The sequence below is a fragment of the Coptis chinensis genome, chromosome 4, assembly GCF_015680905.1.
Source record: "Coptis chinensis isolate HL-2020 chromosome 4, ASM1568090v1, whole genome shotgun sequence".
NCBI lineage: Eukaryota > Viridiplantae > Streptophyta > Magnoliopsida > Ranunculales > Ranunculaceae > Coptis > Coptis chinensis.
Window position 1 is genome coordinate 394808 of NC_141459.1, and position 25626 is coordinate 420433.

Sequence of the window (25626 nt, forward strand, 5' to 3'; positions counted from 1 at the left end):
GCGCGTGGTAGTGACAGAGGCAGTTTTTTCCTCCCACCTTCTGTCATTTCACAGTGGTTGCAAATTTGCAATATAATGAGACTTGTAAATTGTAATGATATAATGAGACAAATGTGATTGCTAGATGGTCACTGTTAACGTTCCACATTCTTTTGTTTCTTTATACTGTAAAAGATCTATGGAAGACTCATTCATTACTAGTCTTCCTAAATAAAGATGATCCTTGGTTTGTTTTTGGGCCATTCCTGCATCTTCTCTGTAAGATCAGTGAAATATCCATTGATCAGGAAAGACACAATTTTCAAGTCATAAAAATTGATCCCCCCTCAATGTTACAACTCGATATAGTCCGGCCTCAATGTTAAATTTGGTACAACATCTGTCCACCCACAACTTCAATTCAAACGAGTGAGCCTACAACGAGAAGGCTTAGTTGAAAATTTGGATAACAAAAAGAACTAAACTAAAAACTATCTTCGAAGGTTCATGAACATCTTCTAATTCTCAGCCCTTACGCACTAGCAGAAGCACCCTTGAACAAGTCTTCAGTTCCTTGTTCAAGTTCAAGTATTGTGAACGCCCCTGATTGATTCAGCAGCCCTTTAGTCTTGATTAAGCTTGAGAACAAATCAACTCCAGGCCTTGAGACACTTCATTAAGGCATCTGTGTGCTCCGGCTTCCCAACAGAGACCCGAACATAACCTTTTAGCTCTTTGCTGTTGTAGTGACGAATCATCACACCCATCTGAGCAAGGTCTTCCTGAAAATGTATAGCATGAAGATCCATCAAACATAGAAGACTACCAAGTATAGAACTAATAGTAATTTGACTGATGGGATCTATACCTTTAGCTTCTTTGCATCCACCCCAGATGTCACTTCACAGAGAATGAAATTGGAATAACTTGGATATGGATTTAGAAATGGTACTGCTTTCAGAAGCACATACAGCCTCTCCCGTTCTTGTACCAAAGATTCTTTGACTTGCTGTTGTGATTGGTGACTAATATTAGGCATGGCGTTTTGAGCAAAAAGAGTAAATAATTGACACTTCCTATTTTTTCGTATGAACGATTAATACTTAAAGGTATTTAATAACCAACGTACATCAAAATGTGCAAAAAAGCTCATAAATCATATGGGAGCTAGTACCTCTAGATAAGTGGGATTTTGCAAAGCTGCGCATGCAGAAATTTCAGCAGCAACAGATACATTATATGGTTGCTTGGCTCTCCAAAGATATTCGATTATGCTCAAAGGAAATGCTCCATATCCCACTCGCAGACCAGCTAAGCCTGTTTCATTGGCAAATTTAAATTATGAGGCTTGCAAGTTCAACTTACACAATGTAATAAATTCTAAAAAATAAAAACTAACTTAACTCGACAGACTGTTAATAGTGAAGAAGGCCAAAATTTACCAGCTCTTTTGCTAAAAGTGCGAAGAACAATCAGGTTTTCATGCTTTTTAACCCATGCCATTCTAGATTCCATTCCAGAGAATTCAATATATGCTTCATCCAACACAACCAGTATCGGTAGATCAAGAATCTTCAGGAGATCCTCATCATTGATAATACTGTAAGACGAAAGACAAAACAAAACAATATCAGACAAGAAGAACAAACAACTCTCACGATAAAATTATCCAAAACAGAATTTCCTACAATTTTAAGCCTGAGGAGAATAGTATTCAGCAAAATGCATTTAACGTATTTGGGGGTAACCTCCTGAAGTGAAGTTTATAAGGCTCATTAACAAAGGATTCCATGTAAGGTGTTTTCTTTCTTCAAAGAGCAATAGTGCTTATACATCGTTCAAGAAATATGTCAAAACTCGAGGGTCATAGGTATTATCTTATATTTGTGAGTTTAAACCAGAAAACTAACTTAAATAGTGACAAATAGTAACAAACTCATATTTCAAACCCTCTCCCTTTCTCTACACCATGTAGCAAGCCGTTCATAACACTTTCACACTCTCGGCCTCTCGGGTGAGCACACCAAAATGTGAGACTAACGGCGCAAACACAATTTTATAATGTAAGTTGCATGATTTTTTCTACAACTTCAAAAGTATTACCCAGTCTTCTTCTTTTTTTCTTTTCTTTTTTCGATAGGATAAAAGTACTACCCAGTCAAAAAACTAATCATACAGACACTAAGTTCTTGTACTATTTAGTGAAAGGCAAGATATGTTGAAAATTTATTAGAATTTTACACATTAAAGTTAATTTATACAGTGTCCATCGATGAAAAATGATCACATCAATATACTAATTCATTCATTTGGATGGAAAACAGGAAAGGTACCTCCCATCTGGATTGTTGGGAGAGGTTAGGAATATGCACTTAGGTTTCTCCTCTTCAATAACTTCAGCAATGTGTTCCACATTCAAGCTAAAATTCACCTTCCGTGGTACTGCAAAATAGATATCAGATAACAGTAAAGCAAATCTACGTACATAAGAAGAGGTAATGACAAATAAATCAAATAAATGGATTGAGAAGATAAACTTTCATTAATACATTTCAAGTATCCTTGTTTAGAGGAATAATTGAAAAAAAAAAACTCAAGCAAAATTATAATAACTTTTTTCCTACCCTTAATGACCAAAGCCCCATTCACAGCTGCATCAAATTCATACATTGTAAATGTTGGAGGGCAATCAACAATCTTGTCACCAGGCTCAAGCACACACCTGCACTAACAGATGGAATGAGACAGGTACAAGCAGAAGACAATGAATTAACAGGCTACATATAAAAAATCTATCGCGACAGGTTTGATATCTTACCGCATAATCAAATCAATGAGCTCATCTGCACCACATCCAACAAGAATATAATCAGCTTCAAGGCCTGAATCTTCAGCAAGTGCAGCACGCAACCGGCGACTCTCTGGATCAGGGTAGACGTAAGGGAATCTCATTGCGCCCAAAGCTTCAAGAACCTACACAAAGTCTGAAAACTATACTCAGCTAACTCTCATAGCATTCCAGTATACAAATCAATGTGGCACAACCATAGCTCTAAAACAATGAAATGGAAAGAAGGATTGACATGCCTCAGGAGGTGGGCCATATGGATTTTCATTTGCATCTAGTTTGATTATGTCTTCAGGCTTTCTTCCAAGACGAGTAGATAACACCTGAATATGAATAAAATGGATGGGTCTCAAACTTATAGCATAAAGTTTCAATCTTTAACCTATTGCTCATGAAAAATTTACCTCAAAAGGCAGAATAGGTTGATAAGGAGACAATTTCCTGAGATGGGGACGAATGAATGAATCCCCAGTTAACTGTTTGGGTCCATCATCAACAAGTTTAATGGGTATCGTTGATGATGCCATACAACGAACTGAAAAACAGGTGGGTGAAGAAGAATAACGGGTATGTATCATACACATAGATGATGAAGAAGAAGCATTGTATACATCAATCACACCCATCTGCATAAAAAATCAATGAACAAGTTGATGAAATTGAATTAAGAAGAAAGAAAATAAGGATTTGAGGACATGAAGAATAGCCAGAGAGAAAGTGAGTGAAGCTCCAACTGAAAAAACACTGTCTATATTTGGTCAAACCCAAACCTACTTAATAGCATTTCCAATGCAAGTCAATATTTTCCCCCTCTTATCACCTCCACGTAGGAGGCAGTATTTCCCGGGATGTTGGATTCCGTCTGGAAGCTTTTTGATCGAGACGGAATGTAACATCCCGTCAGGTATTTTGTCATAAGTTAGAAAAAAAATCGAAAAAACACGGGAGACGGAATGAAACATTCTGTCCGGAAAAAAAAAACACACGAGATAACATCCCGTCCGAAGTTCACAAGTCAGCCACTATCTCGAAGGTTTCACCCTGGTAATGACTTGGGAAAATAGTCACCCTTGTTTTCACCTCTGCATTGGGCACTGGATTTGAACAAAAAAGAGGTGAAAATTTTCAGTCCCTTCTTTTTCACCTACATTGGGAATGCTCTTATTGGTCGAAATTCTAAACACACACGACCAAGCCACCAAGGTCAACCAACTAACCTACCATTTGCAGAAAAGAATAATGGGTCCAAAAGACCATGGCAAACACTATACGTTTGGTGTATATCTATGGACTTTTACTCGTTTTGTTAGTTTTGGAAGACAGCGAGTTTCAGTCCCTGGTGGGGCTTGATGTTTTTTCATTCAATGACTAAAATTATCTTTGAGGTCCAACCCCCATTCTACATTACAAGTTGAACCTTCAAGCAAAACTGACAAACTGATGATAGAATGTAAAACAAAAAATTGATTTTCAACATGTTCGGGCACTTGCAACTATACAAGCAGACGACACTCTAGACAGAAGGAACTTGAATGACCAGGAAGTGTTCAAATTTCTTTTTTTCTTTTGGTACACTTACATACATATAAGATCCAGAACAATGGTACACTTACAACATAAACACTTAAAAGCATTCTTTCTAATAAAACTCTTCCTTGTATCTGAAAATTTCCTCCAATAATTATGAATCATGTGTATAACAAACTTTAGGTCAGATCTGAAAGAGATCCAACCTAGACAAAATGTAAGACTAACATATTGTATTATAACCAACAAGCCCCAAAAGAATATCTGCAGTGTGTCATGAAAGACGAGCAGATACTAGGAAAAGGAGGCTGCTCAAACTGTTGCTCACTCTGATAAAAAGGGCACCTCCCAGCATTTTCATTCTATTTGATTGCAAAAAGGGGTACAGAGGGGTCAGTCAAGTACATGATAAAATACATGTTGACACAGCAAAGACGCCTCCTGCCCCCACCTCATCCCCCAATCAAAGGTGGCTGAAGAAGGAATCGGGTGACTCCATAAAAACATCACTATGATCTCAAGGATTCCTGGCACCTAAGAGGAATTCCTTCTGAAGTAAAGCCATCCTCTTCATCTATGTGCTTGGGGATGCGACCAGGCACACCTGTACAAGAATGTGCTCACGACATGATGTATCCGAATTTTCTCCATAATTGAAAAGTAATGCAGAATGTATGTAAGGAATCCAAAACAATCATACCATCTGCCATGTTGTTTGTTTTGTGTAAAAGAAATGTCCCAGAGAGGATTGTAACAAAACCACACATCTCGGTGACAATCTGAGTTGCATTTTGTCGATCCCAGTCCTGAAGAAAAAAGTTGTAAAAATGCTAATACAAAACAAAGAATAACATTTACATGCAAAGGGAAGTTGGAGATGACCACAATATCAAAACTTTGAGATGGTGGTTGCAAGTTGCTACACAATGACGTACAACATGTGGTCAACCCGCAGTGGGGTTTCTTTTTCAAAAATCTCATCTATATACTCCTTAGCTGCAAAAACAATCCCACGTCTTCATCTTGCTCTCTAGATGCATGTATCAGTATTACACTGTAGATAAGATTACACTTGTTCTGCATTTCGATAGGTTATGAACTTCTGATCAGGTGAACTCTGAGCTGCATTTCGATAGGTTATGAACTTCCTAATACTGTTGTAGATGACTTTGAGAGTGAAGTTTCCTCCCAAAGATGCAGCCCAACAATAATTTCTCGTGCTATAGCTTAAGCTAACCATCTAATCTAAGCAGTAGCATCTCAACTCAAGGAATAGTTTTCCCTAAAGAGGAAAGAGCATCTATGACCCCATGACGTGTACGTGTCGGATAAACCAAATCTTCATTGAATTCCAAACGGTTCTCTTCCACTATTCATAGTAAAAAATAGTCAAGTTTCCCTGAAAACTGAATGTGAATCTTATTCATCGGTAAACATAGACTATAGACCATGTGCTCATACTTATTTCCTTTTATTATATTTTTCAGTAATAGCTAAGGCTAAGTCCAATGGTTTGGTGCGCCATCCCGCCAAACCACAATAGCATAGTGTATACACAGTTAGCGGCTTAGCGTTTCCCAATCCAATGGTTATTTTATTTTTGGGACTCTTCAACCGCCATTCCCACAGGCGTGTGGAAAAAAAAATAAAAAAAAGTTTTTTTTTCTTTTAGGACTCTCAACCGCCAATGCCTATGGCGGGTAGGATTTTTTTTTTTTTTTGGACTCTCCAACCGCCATTCCAACATGCGTGTGGAAAAAAAAAAAAAAAAAATTAGGACTCTCAACCGCATGGCGGGTAGGATTTTTTTTTTTGAGACTCTCCAACCGCCATTCCCACATGTGGGAAAAAAAATTAAAAAAAGATTTTTTTTTTTTTTTTTTTTTGACTCTCTAGCCGCCATTCCCAAAGGCGTGTGGTTTAGATTTCTTTTACCCGCCACTTTGAGTGGCGTGTAGACTTGACGCTATCCCGTTAAAACTGACGCTATATATAAGTAAACTTATACCGATAGAGTTGGCGGGTTAGCATTTTGACGCACCATTGGATCAAAATGTCCGTGATATTTGGTGTTTTGCCGCACCATTGGACTTAGCCTAATACACCATGTAAACATAATTTTGAATGAATAATCCACCAACATGCCAATCAAGTGTACATCTTCCAGTGTTAGTCTCAATCTGCTCATCTGTTGTCACTTTGGGGCATAAGCATGACAACTGACACTTTAGAGGTCCGACTACCTATCACCAAAGAACTCAATCTACCAATCCTTAATCCTTGTTTTCCCCTTATTGTCAGGTAAAGTGCAGCCAGTAAGCAGAAATAAAAAGAAAGTTGCATTTGTTCATCAAAGTGTGAAATTAGTATTTAAACAAGCTTACCTTAAACATGATCACACTGGCCAAAATGGTCAACGTTGTAAACATCACATAGTATATAGGTGATACAACAGCTGTGTTGAATGTGTCAAGGGCCTGCAAATTAAAATGACGAATCAAACACGCTTCCAGCCCAATCACTCAAGAAAATGATGAAGAAGAATTGTATATTTTTGTACATATATGGATAAGTATCAGACAATGCAAAACAATCACACTCCACTATTAGGTCAACCAACAAAAATGCATGCAAGATTACACTTGCATAGAGAAAAACACCTGAAAGGAGGGAAAATCGTGAATACCTTGTTTAAATAGTTCATCTGTGTAAGCACGCAAGTCAAAACGACTAGGGCGAATACCCACGTCTGGGGAAATATTAACTGATTCATTCCAGAAAATGTCAATTTCAAAGCAATTCCAAGTGCTTTAACACTCATGACCTGTCAGAGATACTAGCAATTATAATTTGGCAATTTGCACAAGAAAATAAGAGTCACAAAAATAAACATTTTACCTACAAAGTACCTACCGATAAAGAACCTACTAGTGAACAGACCCCAACATACACCATTATATGAGTCTGTCCATAATGTGGTATAACACGGACAATAAGTATAAAAACAGCTACAATCACCAGAGCAGCGTACAGGAGGAAACCTGTATGAAGACAAGCTTGATACTTTAGTACTGAATGACCTGATCAAAGAAATAACTGTAAAGTAGTGCCACGATCTCACGACAAGTCAACAACCATATATGATAGACCAAATGGAATCACCTGGCTCTGTAGCAAGGTCCCATACTTCTGCCACAGATTCAATCATTTGTTCTTGAGGAGCATGTAAAACAATTGTAGTTGACCCTACTACACAAAGAACACAACCAAGAACACCGAAGATGTGTAGCCTCTCCCTTAAGATGATATGTGCAAGTACAGCACTGCAAGATAAGATCAAATTAGAAGATGGTATTATAGAACGAAAATTGCATTACAGCGTTAGACTTTGATTCGTGCCTGATGATGATGCTCAGTGCACCAAGAGGTGTGACCAGAATAGCTGGTGCAAATGCATAAGCAGCAAAGTTGGCAATTTCACCAACAACCACTGCAAAGTATGACGTTACGCGTTAGTACATGAATTTTTTTAATATCACGCTGACAACTATTGACTTATGCTTAATAGCTGACAGATATTGACCATAAAACTGCTGAAAAGTTACTTCGCACTTAGTAGAATATATATAATGTAAAGTTCTATATAAAATTTGCAAAGAATAAGTCGCTGAATCTAAGACGAACTAGGGGTGCCTATAACCTTTGTTCAAAGAAAACGAGTCTAGTCACGAGGAATAAAATGACACAGTTTCAGTATGCCCTAGACTTATATATGAGCATTTTTTTTTTCCGTTATAACAAGTTTAAAGTGAAAGCAAAGAGGAGTTTAGGTCAATAAATATACCAGGTATTTTCTGTTTTCTAGTGTTCAACACATGATTTAAGGCCTTCCAGACAGATCTAACAGATTTTCTTACAAAAAAAATCTAAAGATTATTCCCATCACAATAACTGGTTAAGAAAAAAGTCAAAAAACAATAAGTAAACGAACTTATGACCATAAATTTCCGCACTTGTATTTGTGTAGCAAAAAAAAAAAAAAAAAACTGAATAAAGTGATTGTGCTACCTGAGCAAGTTCAAAGATTATATTAGCTAAGTATTGCCACAAAACACATTGACCAGGGAGAGTAACACATCGTATGGACAGATAATAGGATACACGACATTGCTTGATAGATACAGTGAATTTTGATGCTAATCCATTACCTATTTACCTAGAAATCACAAATTAGACATGTAATTGATGCTAATCCATTACCTATTTACCTAGAAATCACAAATTAGACATGTAAACATACACCGAGCAACCAAAAAAATATTAATAAGAGAAAACAAAATCAACAAAAATTACACCCAATAAAACTATACATCTGATCAACTCTATACTGCGAAACCAACTGAACAAATAAACATCCTTCATGCATGCAAAGCAAAATTCCAGTCTATATTACAATCTCTGAAGAAACAAAAGTAAACTCACTTGTTATCATGCCTGCCCACCAAAGTGGTTCATATAAGTACGAGTATCCTCCGCTTCCTGAAAAAGAAAGATTTGGAGTAAGTCCCAGAGACTACCTCATGGCTCCTAATAGCAGTATCTACTTATAAGCACATTTGGAAGATGGAACACAAGTAGGCAAAGCTTGTAACACACATGTAACATATACCAAGCAAAAACTTCGGAACCTTCTTCCTATGACCTATGTTAGACACACTTGCATATCTTCAAATAGAAAATAAGAAGCACTCAAGTTCCTTTAACCAGTAATTAGGGCAGGGAGTTGGACCCGACCCAATCCAAATAGGCCGGGTTCGGGTTGATTTTCATATCCATTTTTTAATTCGGGTCTGTCGGGTTCGGATACAAGTTTTGGGCTTTTTAAAATTTTAGTGTTATCCGATCGTGGTTCAGGTTGAACATTTCAGTTTGGTTCGGGTTTGGGTTTGGCCATATCCAACCCGACCCGTTCCCTGCCCTACCAGTAATCCTGATTTATTGCTCAAGATCGAACAAAACACCAATTGAAGAAAACAACTTCATCTGCAGTGTGAACCTATCTTAATTACAAAACCCCTTAAACTCCAAAAGGAATGGACGACCTAAAAAAAATGTAAATAATAGAAGTTTAATGACTGTTTTAAAGATAGAGACGGCCTAAATTGTTTTGACCTCTAATACCCTTATCAATCTCTTTTACAAGTGTGAATACCAGATGTTTAATGACTGCCTCTATCTTTTGAAATTGCGGTGTAGGCTAACTTTAAGAAGCACTCTTGTTTCCAAAATAGTGCTGGATTTTGTGTAGTCCACTCTATTTAGTTTGGAATATAGCACAACAAAAAGTTGTTGGTTCCTGACTTTTCAATTTATAATTATTTAACAGATATATCTCCAAAAGTACACTTTGCTCTACTGTGAATTGTATTAACAAAAGCCAACTTATAACATAGTTTCAGTTCCCAAGTCTGGTTGTTTTACAGGCCTTTTGATATTGTTCCAACTGAAAATCAGAAAGTGCAAAAACTAGTCTAAAATAGAATTGTCATTAAAGATAAAATTACAATCAAGCAATTTAAATCAGGCTGATGTACAATCAGATCTCACTTAAAAGCAATAGCTAGCAAATTGCATGGAATGCAGGACGGGTCAGCTCTATGATGGTACTATCACTTTGTGATATGTTTAAATATAGTCAGTTTCAAGTCGGAACGTCTGATATCACCGAAATCAAACAGTATCTAAGTGGGACTTTGCTGGGAATTTCACAGATATTAGAGCATGTGTTTCAGTTCATTCTCACATTCATTTTGGTAAAGCAGCTTCCATAGTTGGTTTAGTTGACAAAATTGCTAGCAAACCTTCAATACAATGAAGAGGATAACAAACAAAGCCAACTTCATGCCTAGTTACTGTAATCTGATATACCTACTCTAATGCCTCAATATTGTTCCTTAAACATTAAAAAAATGCAAGCCCCAAATCTTCAAATGTGTAGTTGGATCTTCAAATAAACAGCTTAATTACTAAAATCAGACACCCTAACTAACAATTCTCATAATAATTAAGTAAAAAATATTAAAAAAAAGTTGTAAAGATAGAATCTTTACCAGCCCTGAGTCCAGAAGCACCAGCTTTCTTCAACCCCTTTTTCTTAACAATAAAACTAGCACCAATAAAGAAACTTGAAGACAAAGCTAAAACTAGACCCTTAATATTATCCGACGACATTCCTTTATATGCCAATGTCCAGCTTTGTGCTGTTTCCGCCATAATTGAACTTCAAATTACAATTCAAATGCTAGAAAAAACAACAACAAGGGTCATAAAAAGTGCATTTTTTTTTGTAAATGTGGGTTTCGAGGAAGATCTGACGGTGATTGAGTGAAGAAGAAGAGAGCTGGGGAGTAACTGTGGGTGTGGGGAGTTAATGAAAATAATAATAATAATAATATAAGATGGACAGCCCATTGATTAAGAGATGCTGACGAGACTCAATCTTTTTACTTTACCACCTGTTGTTGTGGGTGACTGGATTTTTCATTTTTTTGGATATAATATTGAGAGATGGCAAAATCCACGGCATCGGGTTGTGGCGAAATCTCATGTCCCACGGAATGTGGTTGGTTGTGAGTCTTATTTTTGTTTTTTGGTGATCTTTTAAATTTTTTAAAATATTCCCGTACCCCATGAAAAAGTTTTTGCCATACCCCAATAACCGTTTCATTCATTTAAATCCCAAATTAATTTATTTTTTGTAGGGATAAAGAAAGAAAAAACAAAAAAACTTTCTAAAAAAACAACAAATAAAAAATGTGAAAGAATACGTAAAAATATTTCTTCTAATAAATGTAAAAGAATAAAAAAAATTGTCTTTTTTTCTCGATTGCTTCATTTTATTTTTTTTTTTTACCTTCTTCTTTATAAATTGTTTAAAGGAGTTTAATAGAAATATATCCAATTGGAAATTTCTCGTATAAATTAGAAAGAAAAAAAAAATGCATTAATGGTGATAAAGTGAAGGAGGAGGAAGACTTCTTTGTTTTCCCAAATTCTACAATTTTACCCTTTCTAATTCCTTTTCGTAAGGGCGAAAAAAAGTGACAGTAAAAAAAAATAATAATAAGTGCGAAGGGTTTGTATTTGATAGAAGGATAAACACTTATTTAGATATAATTTAGGAATCTAAATGTGTCTTAAATAATTTTATTTATTTATTTCAAAGTTGGGGTACGAGAGTATTTTTATGGATGTGTCCAAGATCACATTTTTTTTTTTTTTTGTAATATATACGGTAAAAAAAATTAGTTGCTGTGAGATGGTTGTGTTCACTAAAATGGAGTATTTGTTTGTTTGTGTTAATTATCAAAACTCTTTTTTATTAATTTGATTATAAATTTTTCTTATATGAAAATATTTGCTGCAAGATAACAAAATTATGTTTCTGATTGTATTTTTTTTTTGTCACGGTTTTGGTGTTGTTTTTGGAATGTATAAATAAGTTTTAAAGAATAAAATGAGGTATCCATATGTCGTATGTGTTCAATATGCAAAATTTGAAGTGAAAAAAAAAACAAATAACACCAAAAAAAAAAATGTTCCATGAACATTTGATATATCAATCATAATGGAGCTTGCGAAAAGATCCTTGGAAATTTTGAGGGTAACTCAACCATATGAGAAAACAGACAGAATCTAAAATTGTCAGGAAACTTTACAGAAAAAAAAAAAAAAAAGGACAATAAGTCGAGCATTGAAATGCATTCTGAAAACAGTTGTAGAAAGTATCACAAGAAAAGTCAAAACATTTAAAACATGTATAAGAAGGTTAAAAACCAATATTGAGTACACTTCTTTCATTTTATCATACAATAATGTCCAAAGTGCATTATTGAGTTGTACCCACTTATTCTTCTGAATATATTTGTTTGAAATTTTAAGTGCCCAGAAAGGAAATATTCATTTTGGCCAAGTGTGTTCACTTACTTTATATTTCCATATATTCCATGAAGTTTAAGTGTCCAGTTTTTGGGTTAGTTAGTGATAGCTCTTCATGCATAGACCAGTCACTTATTCCTGTATCGGGAGTCAAATTAGTACCAAGTGATGTGTGTCTTGTTTTATTCCCACGGTTCTCAACCAAACTCAAACCATTTTCTTGGAGGGTATTTTCCTTCTCAAACATCTTAAATCGACAAGGGGATAGTGTAAATAGAGGAGCTTCCTTCTTTGGAGTAATGTGGCAACTTTCTAAATAAAGCCCTGCATGTTCAAGTGGAGTAGTCATCCAAAGGCTCAAGTAATGCAGATAAAGTTAATTAAAAGGAAAAAAAAAAAAAAACTGTTCAACTTGTAATGATTTCAACAGAGATAAGATAAATAATTTTTCCTGACTAACCCAAAGGCCTACTTACATTAACTTTTGACATTGGTTCACCTATAAATTTCCACCAATATAATGCATCTTAAACAAGAAACTTGGCTGTTGATCAAAACTTATAACTAAATATGTATGAAACACTCAGTATACAAGAAATAGTGATTCACACAAAATAAAAAATAAATGACCTCCAAAACATGTGAAATTCAGATCCATGTATTTAACGCTAAAATTGGCAAGATATACAAGCATGGTAGAAGAGTGCTGGGGAAAATTTATCTAGCTTCAATATCAGCTGATTAAGCTTCTCAAGCCTCCAGTTACAAGTCTGCCATTTTGCAAATCATATTTGTACTCGAACATACAGCAGCAGTCACCTCTGATGAAAGAAATCAAAGCCGGAATCTTTCATTCAAAACTGGTTCATCCTTATCAAATCTCCACTCTCAGATTTTGGTCCCTCAAAATAAACCGAAACTTCCTCTCATGACTTCCATGGGTCCTCGTTCTGATTCTGAGCTTACAGCTCTTAACCTGGCAGCATAACATATTTTGTATTCCATATTTCCATTTACATGTTTGCGGTGAAAAAAAATAGAGTGGTCTCACCTTTTGAAGATTCCAGATTCTCAAGTCTCGCAGAGAAACATTATCAGCTGTTAAGAAAACAACTTTTGTGCAAGACTAGGCATCTTTCCACTTTCCACAATAGTCCCCTTTCAAGAGACAAATTTATGATTCCCATCCTGGTTGTATCGCATCAATTTAAGAATGGTAGTCACAGTTCCAGCAACATGGTTTCATGATCCACAGTGCACGACTTTTCATTCAGCATTCAAGTTTCAGGCTTCCCATCATATAAACTATCCAAAGAACATCATCAGCCATAAGAGCTTGCACCATTGTATCCAATTAGGCTATAGCCTGGATTCTTTACAACCCCATTGTTACACATCAGGGTTCTAATAGCAGACACGTCGTCCCATCTTCCTAAAGAAGTGTACATATTGGATAGAAGCAGATATGGAGTCGGATTATGTGGATCCAAGCGGAAAAGTTGATCTGCTGCTCGCCTTCCTAAACTGATGTTATTATGAGTTTTGCAAGCACTAAGCAAAACCTCCCATACTATTGGATCATCTCTACACGGCATCTTATCTAGGAGCACCTCGGCTTGCCTAAAGTGACCTGCACGGCCTAGTAAATCAAGGATGCACGTATAATGTTCTGCGGATGGCTGCATCATATACTCTTGTTCCATGGAATCAAAGATCCTCGTTCCTACATCAACCAAACCAGAATGGCTACAAGCAGTTAAAACAGCAATGAAAGTGATGGTATCTGGTTTCTCTCCCTGTCTAATCATGTCTTCAAAGATCTCAACAGCCATATCTCCACATCCATTCTGTGCATAACCATGTATCATCTCATTCCAAGAAACAGTATTCTTTTCATTCATACCTTCAAAGAATTGGCGGGCCTCATCTACATTGCCACACTTCGAATACATATCAATAAGTGCACTCCCCACATATACACCACTTGTGTACCCGTCCTTTACGATCTGGCCATGTATTTGTCTCCCTTGATCCAAAGAGGCCAGTGTAGAACAAGAGCTAAGTATACTTGCATATGAGAACTGAGTGGGTTCCATGCCATTTTCTCGCATCTGTTTAAAGAGAGTAACTGCTTCTATGCTCAGTGAATGGATAGCTAGACCTGCAATCATTGAGTTCCAACATACAATATCTCTCTCGGGCATCCTGTCAAAGATACACCTCGCTGTCTCGAGGTTTCCACATTTTGAATACATGTCAACAAGCCCACTGGCCACAAAAATGTCAAGATGCAGGGCTTCCTTAACTGAAGCTGCATGGACTTCTTTTCCACTCTTTAAAAGTCCCATTCCTGCACATGAGCTGAGAATATTGGCCATGGTAGTTCGATCTGGTTGGACTGTTTGAAACTGCATTTTCCTAAAGAACTCGATTGCTTCCTCATGACGTCCTTTTTGGGAATAACCCGAGAGTATAGCATTCCACGCACTTACAATAGGAGACACTATCTTATCAAACATTTCACGAGCAGTTTCAATGTCGCCAGACTTAACACAGGCCCCAAGCATACTTACATATGTGACTTCATCTGGTTCAAAACCATGCAACTGCATTCTCTGAAGAAGTTCTAAGGCCTTGTCACTCTGGCCTTCCTGTCCATATCCAGCTATCAAAACATTCCAAGAAACAACATTTACCTCAGGTGAAGTTGCAAAAACCATCTCAGCAGCCACCAAGTTTCCATGCTTTGCGTACATATCAATCAACGAATTTCCTACATGGATATCCGCTTCATAACCAAGTTTGGTTGCGAGGCCATGGACTTGTTGGCCATATAAATTACATGGTAATCCATGATATTGATTATGAACACCCAAGTCTCCAGCTTCTCCTCTTGCACAAACACCAAGAATGCTTGAAAAAGCAACAGCATCAATCCGAATACCAATCCAATGCATCTTGCAAAACATTTTAAGTGCCTCATCAACATGATCGTTCTGCGCTAATCCACCAATCATTGAAGTAAACGAAACCTCATTAGGATTAGACATCTCATCAAAAGCTCGAACCGCTTCCCTCATACACCCACACTTAGAATACATCCCCGCAACAGCATTTTCCACAAACTTATTACCATCAAGCCCGACTTTAATAACAAGACCATGACAACACTTACCATGTTCAACACACAACAAATTCCCACAAGCACTCAAAACACTAGCAAACGTAAAATGACTACTCTCAAAACCTTCCCTATTCATTTTACAATACAAAGACAAAGCCTTTTCATCAAAACCACTTCTCACTAATGCACTAATCATAGTATTCCAAGAAACAGTATTTCTTTCAGGCATCTTTAAAAACAAATTATGAGCTTCTTCTAAGTTACCAACCTTAACGCAACCGCTAACAATGGCATTCCAAGTATATACATTTCTTGCAGGCATTTTATCAAATAGTTTGTGAGATGAACTGAGATTACCACATGTTGAGTAGAATTCAATGAGTCTGTTAAATAAAAATATATCGCCGAAATACCCATTTCGTAAAATTTGAGCATGGAGAATCTTCCCTGCCAAATGGGATTTTTTGTCTATGCAATTTTTTAAGAGATTAGCAAGGTGTGTCACCTTGCTTTCCATTTCTTTTAATGGCGGGAAATAGTTTTGTTGTTTGAATATAAATACTACTAATTTGAGTTATCTTTTGAGACAAGTCTAAAAACAAGACCAAGGTAAGATACCTTGTTCCATAATCTCAAATCCATAATGCCGAGTCCTCCTTTCTTAAATAGCTAACGAGTATGAAAACCGTGATATACATCGGTGTTTTTTCAAATCTTTAAATCTGTCGTTCTAACATTTCTATGATAATATGATTTTTTGAATTCTAGTTATAATCTAAAAAATAATATAAAAACATTATGAGGGGTTGAATATAATTTGAATGACGTGAATGAAATTTTCTAAATTATTTTAAATAATATGAAACTAAGAGTGTGTTTGGCAACTGAGACTGGAAACTAATTAGGAATAGAATGGAGTAGGAAACCATTGGAATGGAATTTATTAGAATAGAATTTGATTCCAACTTACAAAATGTGTATTTGGCAAACGTTTAGAAATCATCGGAATTCAATTCCTACTTCAATTAATGTGTTTGGTTGCCGTATAGAATCCTCTAACATACTCCAATTTTTAGTTTATTTCCCCATTTTCGGATTAAAAATAAAAAACCGATTCCCATAGTCTAGGATTCCTTTGGATTAACAGGGTCTGTTAAAGACTTAATAAAAGGAATTGGAGTCCGTTTAGAATCCAATTCTATTGGATTCTATGTCTCCAAATAGGCCAAAAGTGAGTGGTCCACCAAGAATTCCAATTAATTCCACTCCTCAAGTCCGATTCCTGAGTAAACAAACGCACCCTAATTCTAATTTCAATAAAGTGAGAGAGTTTTTAGTAAATTGTTTAAAAAGGAGGGAGCTAATTAGAATAATTAAGAGAAATGGTTCTAAACTCATAAAATAGAGAGATTACAAATACACAGTTCGGTTCCTCCCACATAGATTGACCTTCAAGGCTCCAATTCAGACTTGCAGTGTTTAACGATTAATCATCCTAATTCCAGTTTATAATTGGTTTACTCTGAGCTAAAACAATTATACTTGATAATTTCAAGATTTTCACATTAAAACGACATAATAGAAAATTTTATTACTGAAACCATGAAACAAATTCAATCAGATGATAGATTGGAATGTTGCAGATGTTCCAAAAAAAGAACACAGTTACTGCCTCTTCAAAACTTTGTTTCTGCTGTTCCTCACGGTAGCTAAGCACTAATTAACTCATGAGTTTCCCGTAAATTCCACTATACTGACTATAAGGGGAAACAGATGAATTGACCATGCTGATGAAGTTTCAAACTGGAGAAATCAGGACGACCCAAGATCACGTTTGACAAGGGAGACTAAAGGGTCAGATCTTTGGGGTCCTCAATTATCTTTGCCAGAGTTTGCAGGAATGAAGCCAGATCAGCACCATAAATGACACGATGATCGGCTGTAACATTCACCTGTGGAGTTCACATTCTCTTGTTAGGATCTAGCTTACAACCAAGGCCAGGTTTACAATTTTGATATCATGTAAGAACTTTTTTTTTTGATATCATGTAAGAACTCTTACCTGCATCTGGCTTTTCAGACCAATCCGACCATCCTTGGTCCCAACTAAAGAAGGTTGAGAAGCTCCAACAGCCATGATTGCCCCCTGCATCAGTCCAACCAACAATAATAATTAAACTCCATTCAAAAGACATTTTGCAAACTCTTTATAACTGGACATATCGTGATAAAAAAAGCATTTCAAAGTCGAGAATTCTATCACTTACAGTTCCAGGAGGCAGGATTGCATCAAATCGGTCCACGCCAAACATGCCAAGGTTTGAAAGAGTGAACGTGCCTACAACACAAAATCAGTCCGAAGCATTAAAACACATTTTCGATGAAAGACATAACGCATGAGCAATGAATCAAATGACAAACCAGCGACCGAAGAACTGTCAAAACTTAGAAAATACGAAAGAGGCATAGTATCGGAACTGATAGTCTGATAACACACAGTTGTAAGCTGTGGCAAAAAACTATAATTAACTGGGGGATTATAAGCACAAGTCATATGCATAACACCGAGCTTCATGTTCCATGATGCATCATAATAATGATCTCGGAAGCCTTCTTTAAACTAACTGGGCCTAGCCAATAAATATTCTACTCCTGGTTCTCTTAAAAGCTAAACGTGAAAAAATGAGTTCAGAATTTAAAAGCACATTTCTTTTTTCTAATCTTCGTATCAGGAATGTGTAATGTGTTAATATTGTGTGACCTTGAAGAGCAATTAATGTACATCCAAGTCTACAATATAACTAAGATCTCCTCGACTCCTCATTTCAACATTTCCTAATATCCTATATCTGTTTTCCATAGCAGATCCTATCAAAGTTTTCCAATCCATAATACATTACTTCAGTCCTATACACAAAATTTACTAAGCATCAGTTAGTATACAGCCTCAACTTTAACTTTTGAATACCGAATTGTTAAGGGATATTCTTCTAATCAGTACTCCGCTATACATACCAAGAATAACTAGGCAAACAAAGCTGTAAGTCTGTAACTTAAGTTCCACTATATGTTTCATTCCATCAACTTTTACTAATTTTAACATACAAACTTTGTTTAAAAGACTCTTCTTCAATTGCATTTTTGCATTTACTCCGTCTATAAAGCTTTCCATTAAAACCTATTAATTCATCTTAAACAACAACCTAACAAGCATTGTACAGCATGGTCACCCTCTCAACTGTGAATGACTAATATAAGGATAATCAATTCAGAATAGTGAAACTATGGATTTAGAATCCAGATTGCCTTGAGAAATCAAAAATACACCAAGTCAAGCTCATAGTGTAGAATGGATGAGATTGTCACAAATGTTTTTCCATAAGAGCAGACACAAAGGATGTTTTCTCTCATTGGTTCTTTTCCTGCTCAAGGATCTTATCTTCTCAGGTCAACGCAGTCCAAAGACTTAGAGCACTAGCATTTTGATTCATTTGTTTTGATCTGGAGTAAATGATGGAATTTCCTCCTTACCATTCCCTTTTTTAACTTTTGTTCCATTTTTCTCGTGTATTCATGGCTTACAGTTTTTCTCTTTCCGAGTACTTGATAAAAACACAAATAACAAGAAGTACAAGGCCAAAATTGCTTCCTTTAAACTTTTCTTTGCTCTGTGTCATCTAAACAACTTGACTAGGCTAAAATATGGAGCACAAAACTCAGCCTCGATGCAAGATTCCATGTTTAGAGAACAGGACTTTGGATGCAGTTATGAGCATCCCAAATGGTAAACCTATAAAAGCTACTTATAACTTCCATGTTTAGAAAATAAGACTTTGGATGTAGTTAAGAGCATCCCCAACGGTAAAGCTATAAGCTACTCATAACTTGCCCAACCAAAAAACACACTCCTCATGGTATAGTCCAATTGCTCTAGATCAATCAAATGTCTTTCAACTCGCAAGACCTCTGAACAAACGCACAAACATTTCTAACTAATTTCCAAGGAAAATGCACGAGAAATACAGAACATAATCTATTCTATTCACATTAGCACGTCGCTCATAAATCATAACTAAAGCAAAGCAAGTGTAGCACTCAACATACCTGTGCTGTATTCATGAGGCTGCAATTGCTTTGCCCGAGCCTTGTCAACTAACTCTTTCCATTTCCTTGACAATGTGTAGATGTCGACCTACAGTAACCAATTAGAACGAAGTCTACGAAGTACAAATATAATTAAAATATTGTATCAACCAAAGTAGAGGAGAAAGATAAAGGTAACAAGAACCTTATCAGCATCCTGGAGAACCGGAGTGATCAATCCACCGTCAATAGCTACAGCAACAGCAATGTTAATGCTGCTATTATATGTAAAACTGCTACCATCTCTACAGCTAGAATTCACAACTGGGTGTTTAACCAAAGCAAGAGCAGTAGCCTTTGCGAGCAATGCACTCATAGTGACTCCCTTCAACTTAATCTATGAATTCCAATGATACAACACATATAAGAACAATACCTCAAAATCAAAACAAATCAATATTGCATGGATACCTACACATTCACAAAATCAACACATTCAAATAAGATATTACCTTCTTGTAAAGACTGTCAAGAGCATCAGTAGTAATAGTATACCCAACTCTAAACGTCGGTACTGAAAGACTCTCAACCATATTCCTACTAACAGCACCCTGCATTGTAGTAAAAGGAACAACAGAACCCAATTCCACATTCACAGCAGGAGCTGCTTTCGAACTTGCAGCCACAGGGGCAGGAGCAGCAGCAGCCGCCGCCTCGACATCTTTCGCAACAATTCTCCCCAATGGTCCACTCCCAACCACTAAACTCAAATCCACACTCAACTCCTTAGCAAGTTTCTTCGCATAAGGCGATGCCACCACTCTTTTCCTCCATCAGAAGCCGGATGGACTGAAGACGCCACAACAGAGACAGACGGTAAAGGTTTCGACACTGGGGCTGGTGGAGAACTAACAACAGTAGTAGTCTCTAATGAGGCTTCAACTGGTTTTTCTTCCTTAGAAAACGCCCCACCACCTGCCAAAGCCGCCTTGGAACGGGCAGCATCAATTTCATCTTCAGTTTCAGCAAGATAAGCAATAGCAGATCCAACAGCAGCAACACCACCTTCATCAACCATAATAGCAGCTAAATAACCATCATAAAAAGTTTCAACATCCATATCAGCTTTATCTGATTCAACAACGACTACACTCTCCCCTTTGGATAACTTATCCCCTTCAGATTTTATCCAAGATACAATCTTTCCTTCAGTCATTGTTGAACTCAATGCTGGCATGAATATTTCACGAATTTTTACTTCAATTCTTGTTTTTCTCATTGGTTTTGGTGTTGATGACAAGTTTGGGCTTTATTCTTATTAGCTTTGTTGATGTTAGGAATGATGGTGAACCAATGTGAAGCACACTCGCCATTGAATGTTCAAATGAAGGAATGGGGTTTATGGGGTGAAGGTGATTTTGAATTGAAAATTTGTTCTTGAGATCATCGATACAAGGCGGAGGTTACAATGGAATTTTTTTTTTTTGATGAGCCTACTTTCTCTAACTCTTAACTACCTAGGCCATGTCTGTTTTAAATGTTTTACAAGAGGATTGCTAATTATATGCAACTACTTTTTAAAGTGTTGCACACTTTCATTCCGTCCGGAGCGTTTTTTCGATTTTTACGTCTATCCGAGATTAATATTCACGGCGTTCATTGGGTGATAAGAGCATTTGCAATTGATAGAGGGGGAAGTGATAACTATCACCTACTTTCTCTAAAAGTCTTTGTGCAATCTTTAAACTCATAGTTTTCCAAAAAACAAGGTGGTGATAAGAGGGGTTGGAAAAAAAAATATTGACTTTTTTTCGACATTCCGGGAATTTTTCATTTTATGTAACTTCCCGTCCGAGATATTTTTATCACATTTGCAGAGGATTTGGAAAAAGTTATCCTTTTCATTTGACTTGCATTGGGAATGCTTTAACTGTATAGACACGCAATTATGATGTGTGTTGGATGGAAGGTTTTTTTTTTTCTCTTGGTGCTTGTTATCACAATACAAGTGTCTCAATCCAACAAGACAAATGGTTCAGAAATACATTCACTGCCCTTATCATCAGTCAGTAATTCAGCATACAGAATTTATTGCTTTTATTTAACCATCAATAAGATCTGACAGGCAGCTGTTCAGTAACAAATTTCTCAACCAAAAAGGACAAAATGATACAGAAACAAGCACAACAAATGATTTCAGACTATTGCAACTAAACCAATTTCACTGTACAATATTACAATACGCCTCAAAGGCTTGTGATACAGAGACAGAATGTGATCACAATACTAACATTAATTATAGAAGCTGAACAGCTGCAATAGCGGGGATTTTCTCTCGGAGCTTCTGTGTCACTGCCACTCGAACAGTCATGACTCCTGCTGCTGGTCCTGTGATTCGAACCTTCACAATTGGCTCATCAATTGCAACAAGCTTGAGATCTCCACCCCAGTTCCTATTAGGTACGGCCTTATTTCTCCAAGGACCTGAAACAGGGAAAGAAAATATATTGAATTTAAGAAGAGTATTAGAGAAACTATAAACGAAACTGAATTCTGCGACAATGGACACTCTTCGCGGAGGGGAATCTAAGAAAATAGACAAGCAAATCACTTGATTGACCACATAAGAGAAAATGTATACTAGGAAAGTGGCACAGAGCACCCACATATGAGAGATCATAAGAGATAGACACATGTTCGATACCGCTAATAAAATGTCCTAGGCATGATTTTGGTATCTTTGGTAGTTATTTCTGTTCCATCTTCAACAGAAGATCTCAGTTCAGCTTAACGCGTTCAGACTACTATCCGTAAAGATAACAGTAGAAAGTAACCATCTATGTAATTGGGCCACTGGGGAAACCCAGTGGCTGATGGAACATCTGTCTTTCTAACTACACTATATTCATATGAAAACATGAATACATGGAGGAAACTCCTAAGACTAGCAATTAAATGATTCCATAGTTACTGAAATTCTCAGAATAGCTCCAAAGTATATTCAAGAATACGCACAAACACTGCACACTCAAAATCTCCTTCAAAAAGACAAGTCTAAGAACTCTCTAAAGAGATCAGAGGAGAGAGAAATCTCTCTCAATTTATATGTAATAAGAAAAGGGATAAGCACCTGTTCTATGTTTTCTTCATTAAGTTCAAGGCCTGTCTCTTCATCTGTAAGTGGTTCAACTGCAACTATTTCTGGAATTGTTTCCATTAAGCGGCTCAATGCCCATTTTCATTGTCACTATAGAACTTGGACAAGATCCACAAGCACCTTGAAGCTTCAATCTGACAACATTGCCATCAATTTCATGTAATACAACATTACCCCCATCAGCCATGAGATAAGGTCGCACTTCATCTAACACAGATTCAACATTTTCTGCAGTGAGTGGAAGTTCCAGAGCAGAATCTGGAGTGGCGACAGCTTTCACAACTGCAAAAAAATAAATATTGTTTTCTTTCACTTAGTCAAAGAACTGCTTCATAAAAAGGAAAATAAAAACAGCAAACAAGCTAGTACTCATTTACTGAAGTTAGAACACACACAGACAAAGAACAGGAGAAAAAAGTACCCACACACTGTATCATAAGCATCAAAACTTTTATCACGCCAACAAACATTTGAAAGAAATTTAAGTGCACGCGTGTGCCACTACAAACATTTTCTAAGGACTATGAAGTGCATAAGTTTACAAGAACCATTTTCTCGTCTAAGTTGTAAAGAATCCCTGTAATGACACTAAAGATGTCTAAATTCTAACGTTTCAATAACAACCCCCACTGCCAAAGCATAAACAACATAACTCTATTAGACCTTCTACAAAATTGTCCATGACAAAGGAACTTCACTCAGCGCCCCGTTAAGCGCAAAATTTTCCTCAACCCCAGGTACTTATAAGAAATTAGTCTTTCATTGCCACACTAGAAAATTAATTAATTTTGCATTTTTTTATTTAGTCCAACCATTTTAAGTATACTTTCAACAAAACCAACCAATGAAAGCTGACACCAAACAACTAGTGAAATCAAATCAATATCTTCTCAAATTCAATATGTGGGAATATAGTTCCATGTGCCACTCAAACTATCAATTTAACCATTTTCTCAAAGAATCCCCAGAATCACACTAAAGATGTCTAAATTCTAAATTTTCAATAACAACCCCCAATGCCAAAGCTTATTAGACCTTCTACAAAATTGTCTATGACGAAGGAACTTCACTCAGCGCCCATGAGAAAATATTCCATTACGTGCAAGATTCCGTTACGCACACAAAAATTTTCTCAAAATGAAAAAATCCTAACAAATTAGTCTTTCATCTCCACACTATAATGAATGTTTTTATCTCCTTAGAAAATTAATTAATTTTGCATTGCTTTGTTTAGTCCAACCATTTTAAGTATACTTTCAACAAAACCAACCAATGAAAGCTGACACCAACACCTCATCAAATCATATCAATATCTTCGCAAATTCAATAAAGAATCCCTGTAATGACACTAAAGATGTCTAGATTCTAACGTTTCAATAACAACCCCCACTGCCAAAGCATAAACAACATAACTCTATTAGACCTTCTACAAAATTGTCCATGACAAAGGAACTTCACTCAGTGCCCCGTTAAGCGCAAAATTTTCCTCAACCCCAGGTACTTCTAAGAAATTAGTTTTTCATTGCCACACTAGAAAATTAATTAATTTTGCATTTTTTTGTTTAATCCAACCATTTTAAGTATACTTTCAACAAAACCAACCAATGAAAGCTGACACCAACACCAACACCTCATCAAATCATATCAATATCTTCTCAAATTCAATAACACATCACACCAATAACTTTTCAAGCTAAAAAACTATAATAACTATATAAATACACTTGGGGCCCAAAATTAGACAAAAAACTCACCTTTCCTGCTCCTATGAGGGATACTAATTCCTCTAAATGAAATTCCTGTTCGATTAAATCCCAAATTCTGCAATATAATAAAAGACAAAGCATTGAAATTGAGTGAAAAATTAAAAAAAAAAAAGATAATAATAATAAAAAACTGACCTTTAAAGAATGAGGAAAGGTTAATAGAGTGCTGGAACAAGATGGTTCAATGGTTCGGTGAGATGTGCTGGTATATGAACAAGATGATGGATTCAAGGCCGCTACTGATTGCATATCTCTTGTCTATCAAACTGAAAGAAAAATTCTTCAGCCTAATAATCGTCAACCAAGCGAATGGGTCGCTAGAATACGTTATGGTTTTGTCTTAAACTTGACTATATATAATTGCTGTTAATTAGTCTTGAGTCTTGACTGAGTTTTTGAGTTTCAACAGGTGTATATATATGCAAATATACTGGCTATATTTTTGATTGAAAATTAGTTTTAATTTTACCTTTTTTTGTCCCGTTGTATAAATAATGATTGTTCATATCTAAATAGGTGAATATATTTTATACACTTTATTTATGAATAATTATTGTTCGTAGCTCGTATTGAGATATTTCATATTAATAATTAGTATTTATAGGTTTATATCTCAACATAATATACTCTATACATGTTATTATTTATTATATATTATGTTGAAATATGAATTTATAAATATTGATTGTTCATATTTTAATAGGTGTTTCTACATTATGTTGAGGTATGAACATCGGTTGTTCATAGTTTAGGTTGAGGTATACTCCTCTCTTTCCAAATAGTGATTGTTTATAACTCATGTTAGGGTACAAACAATAATTGTTCGTATTCCAAATAGGTATGAACAGTACTCCAAATAACGTTCCTACGGATCATACATTATGTCGAGATATGAACAATTAATGCTCGTGTTGAGGTTGAGTATGAACAATAATTATTCATAGTTTAGGTCAAGGTAATTGTTCATACCCTACACAAATAGGTGTGAATAATTATTGTTCATATCATACTAACAATATAATGATTGTTCATAGCTCATGTTAATGTATGAACAATGATTGTTTGAGGTATTTCTAATGTGTGAACAATGAGTATTCATACTTATTAGTGACTATACATTATGTTGATGTATGTGTATGAACTATATACACCGAGTCATTTCGGTTGGGCCGGGCCGTTTATTATTTCGCGTAAGGAGTATACT

General features: G+C 36.1%; 5 protein-coding genes across 5 annotated transcripts; all 5 read right to left on the minus strand.

Annotated features, from left to right (window-relative positions):
* Nucleotides 1-252: 252 nt before the first annotated feature.
* LOC147500935 (histidinol-phosphate aminotransferase, chloroplastic-like) lies at nt 253-3652 on the minus strand. Its single transcript, XM_086605946.1, has 9 exons — nt 3232-3652; nt 3067-3150; nt 2798-2952; nt 2604-2701; nt 2313-2421; nt 1422-1579; nt 1154-1296; nt 848-988; nt 253-761 (listed from the first exon to the last, which is right to left on the minus strand). The coding sequence occupies exons 1-9, from the start codon at nt 3457-3459 to the stop codon at nt 630-632; spliced, it is 1248 nt and encodes a 415-aa protein (XP_086462072.1). The 5' UTR covers nt 3460-3652; the 3' UTR covers nt 253-629.
* A 719-nt stretch (nt 3653-4371) lies between these two features.
* LOC147500936 (putative magnesium transporter NIPA4) lies at nt 4372-10825 on the minus strand. Its single transcript, XM_086605948.1, has 9 exons — nt 10465-10825; nt 8837-8893; nt 7754-7844; nt 7517-7677; nt 7268-7395; nt 7041-7178; nt 6739-6831; nt 5055-5160; nt 4372-4958 (listed from the first exon to the last, which is right to left on the minus strand). The coding sequence occupies exons 1-9, from the start codon at nt 10625-10627 to the stop codon at nt 4864-4866; spliced, it is 1032 nt and encodes a 343-aa protein (XP_086462074.1). The 5' UTR covers nt 10628-10825; the 3' UTR covers nt 4372-4863.
* Nucleotides 10826-12837: 2012 nt separating this feature from the next.
* LOC147500937 (pentatricopeptide repeat-containing protein At4g20770-like) lies at nt 12838-16243 on the minus strand. Its single transcript, XM_086605950.1, has 2 exons — nt 13344-16243; nt 12838-13268 (listed from the first exon to the last, which is right to left on the minus strand). Exon 1 carries the CDS (start codon nt 15931-15933, stop codon nt 13615-13617), a length of 2319 nt encoding a protein of 772 aa, XP_086462076.1. The 5' UTR covers nt 15934-16243; the 3' UTR covers nt 12838-13268; nt 13344-13614.
* Nucleotides 16244-16981: 738 nt separating this feature from the next.
* LOC147500938 (dihydrolipoyllysine-residue acetyltransferase component 5 of pyruvate dehydrogenase complex, chloroplastic-like) lies at nt 16982-20925 on the minus strand. Its single transcript, XM_086605951.1, is given in 7 exon segments — nt 16982-17368; nt 17479-17562; nt 17684-17754; nt 19521-19608; nt 19705-19896; nt 20012-20328; nt 20331-20925. Coding segments are annotated over 7 exon segments (1305 nt in total). The 5' UTR covers nt 20779-20925; the 3' UTR covers nt 16982-17263.
* Nucleotides 20926-21572: 647 nt separating this feature from the next.
* On the minus strand, nt 21573-24790 carry LOC147500939 (nifU-like protein 2, chloroplastic). The gene is given in 6 exon segments (XM_086605952.1): nt 21573-21944; nt 21947-21983; nt 22630-22723; nt 22725-22938; nt 24411-24477; nt 24558-24790. Coding segments are annotated over 6 exon segments (675 nt in total). The 5' UTR covers nt 24672-24790; the 3' UTR covers nt 21573-21795.
* Nucleotides 24791-25626: the final 836 nt, after the last annotated feature.

Bases quoted from the DNA above. Each gene is read 5' to 3' on its own strand.
- LOC147500935 (XM_086605946.1), bottom strand. From the start codon at position 3,459: ATGCAGATGGGTGTGATTGATGTATACAATGCTTCTTCTTCATCATCT. The intron at 2,422-2,603 runs GTAGGAAAAAAG...TCTATTTTGCAG, and splicing joins TGGGGCTTTGGTCATTAAGG to TACCACGGAAGGTGAATTTT. The intron at 762-847 runs GTATAGATCCCA...ATACATTTTCAG, and splicing joins TGGATGCAAAGAAGCTAAAG to GAAGACCTTGCTCAGATGGG.
- LOC147500936 (XM_086605948.1), bottom strand. From the start codon at position 10,627: ATGGCGGAAACAGCACAAAGCTGGACATTGGCATATAAAGGAATGTCG. The intron at 7,845-8,836 runs GTGAGTTTACTT...CATACTTTGCAG, and splicing joins GTGGGCAGGCATGATAACAA to TGGTTGTTGGTGAAATTGCC. The intron at 5,161-6,738 runs GTAAGCTTGTTT...TTTTTTCTTCAG, and splicing joins CCAGTGTGATCATGTTTAAG to GACTGGGATCGACAAAATGC.
- LOC147500937 (XM_086605950.1), bottom strand. From the start codon at position 15,933: ATGGAAAGCAAGGTGACACACCTTGCTAATCTCTTAAAAAATTGCATA.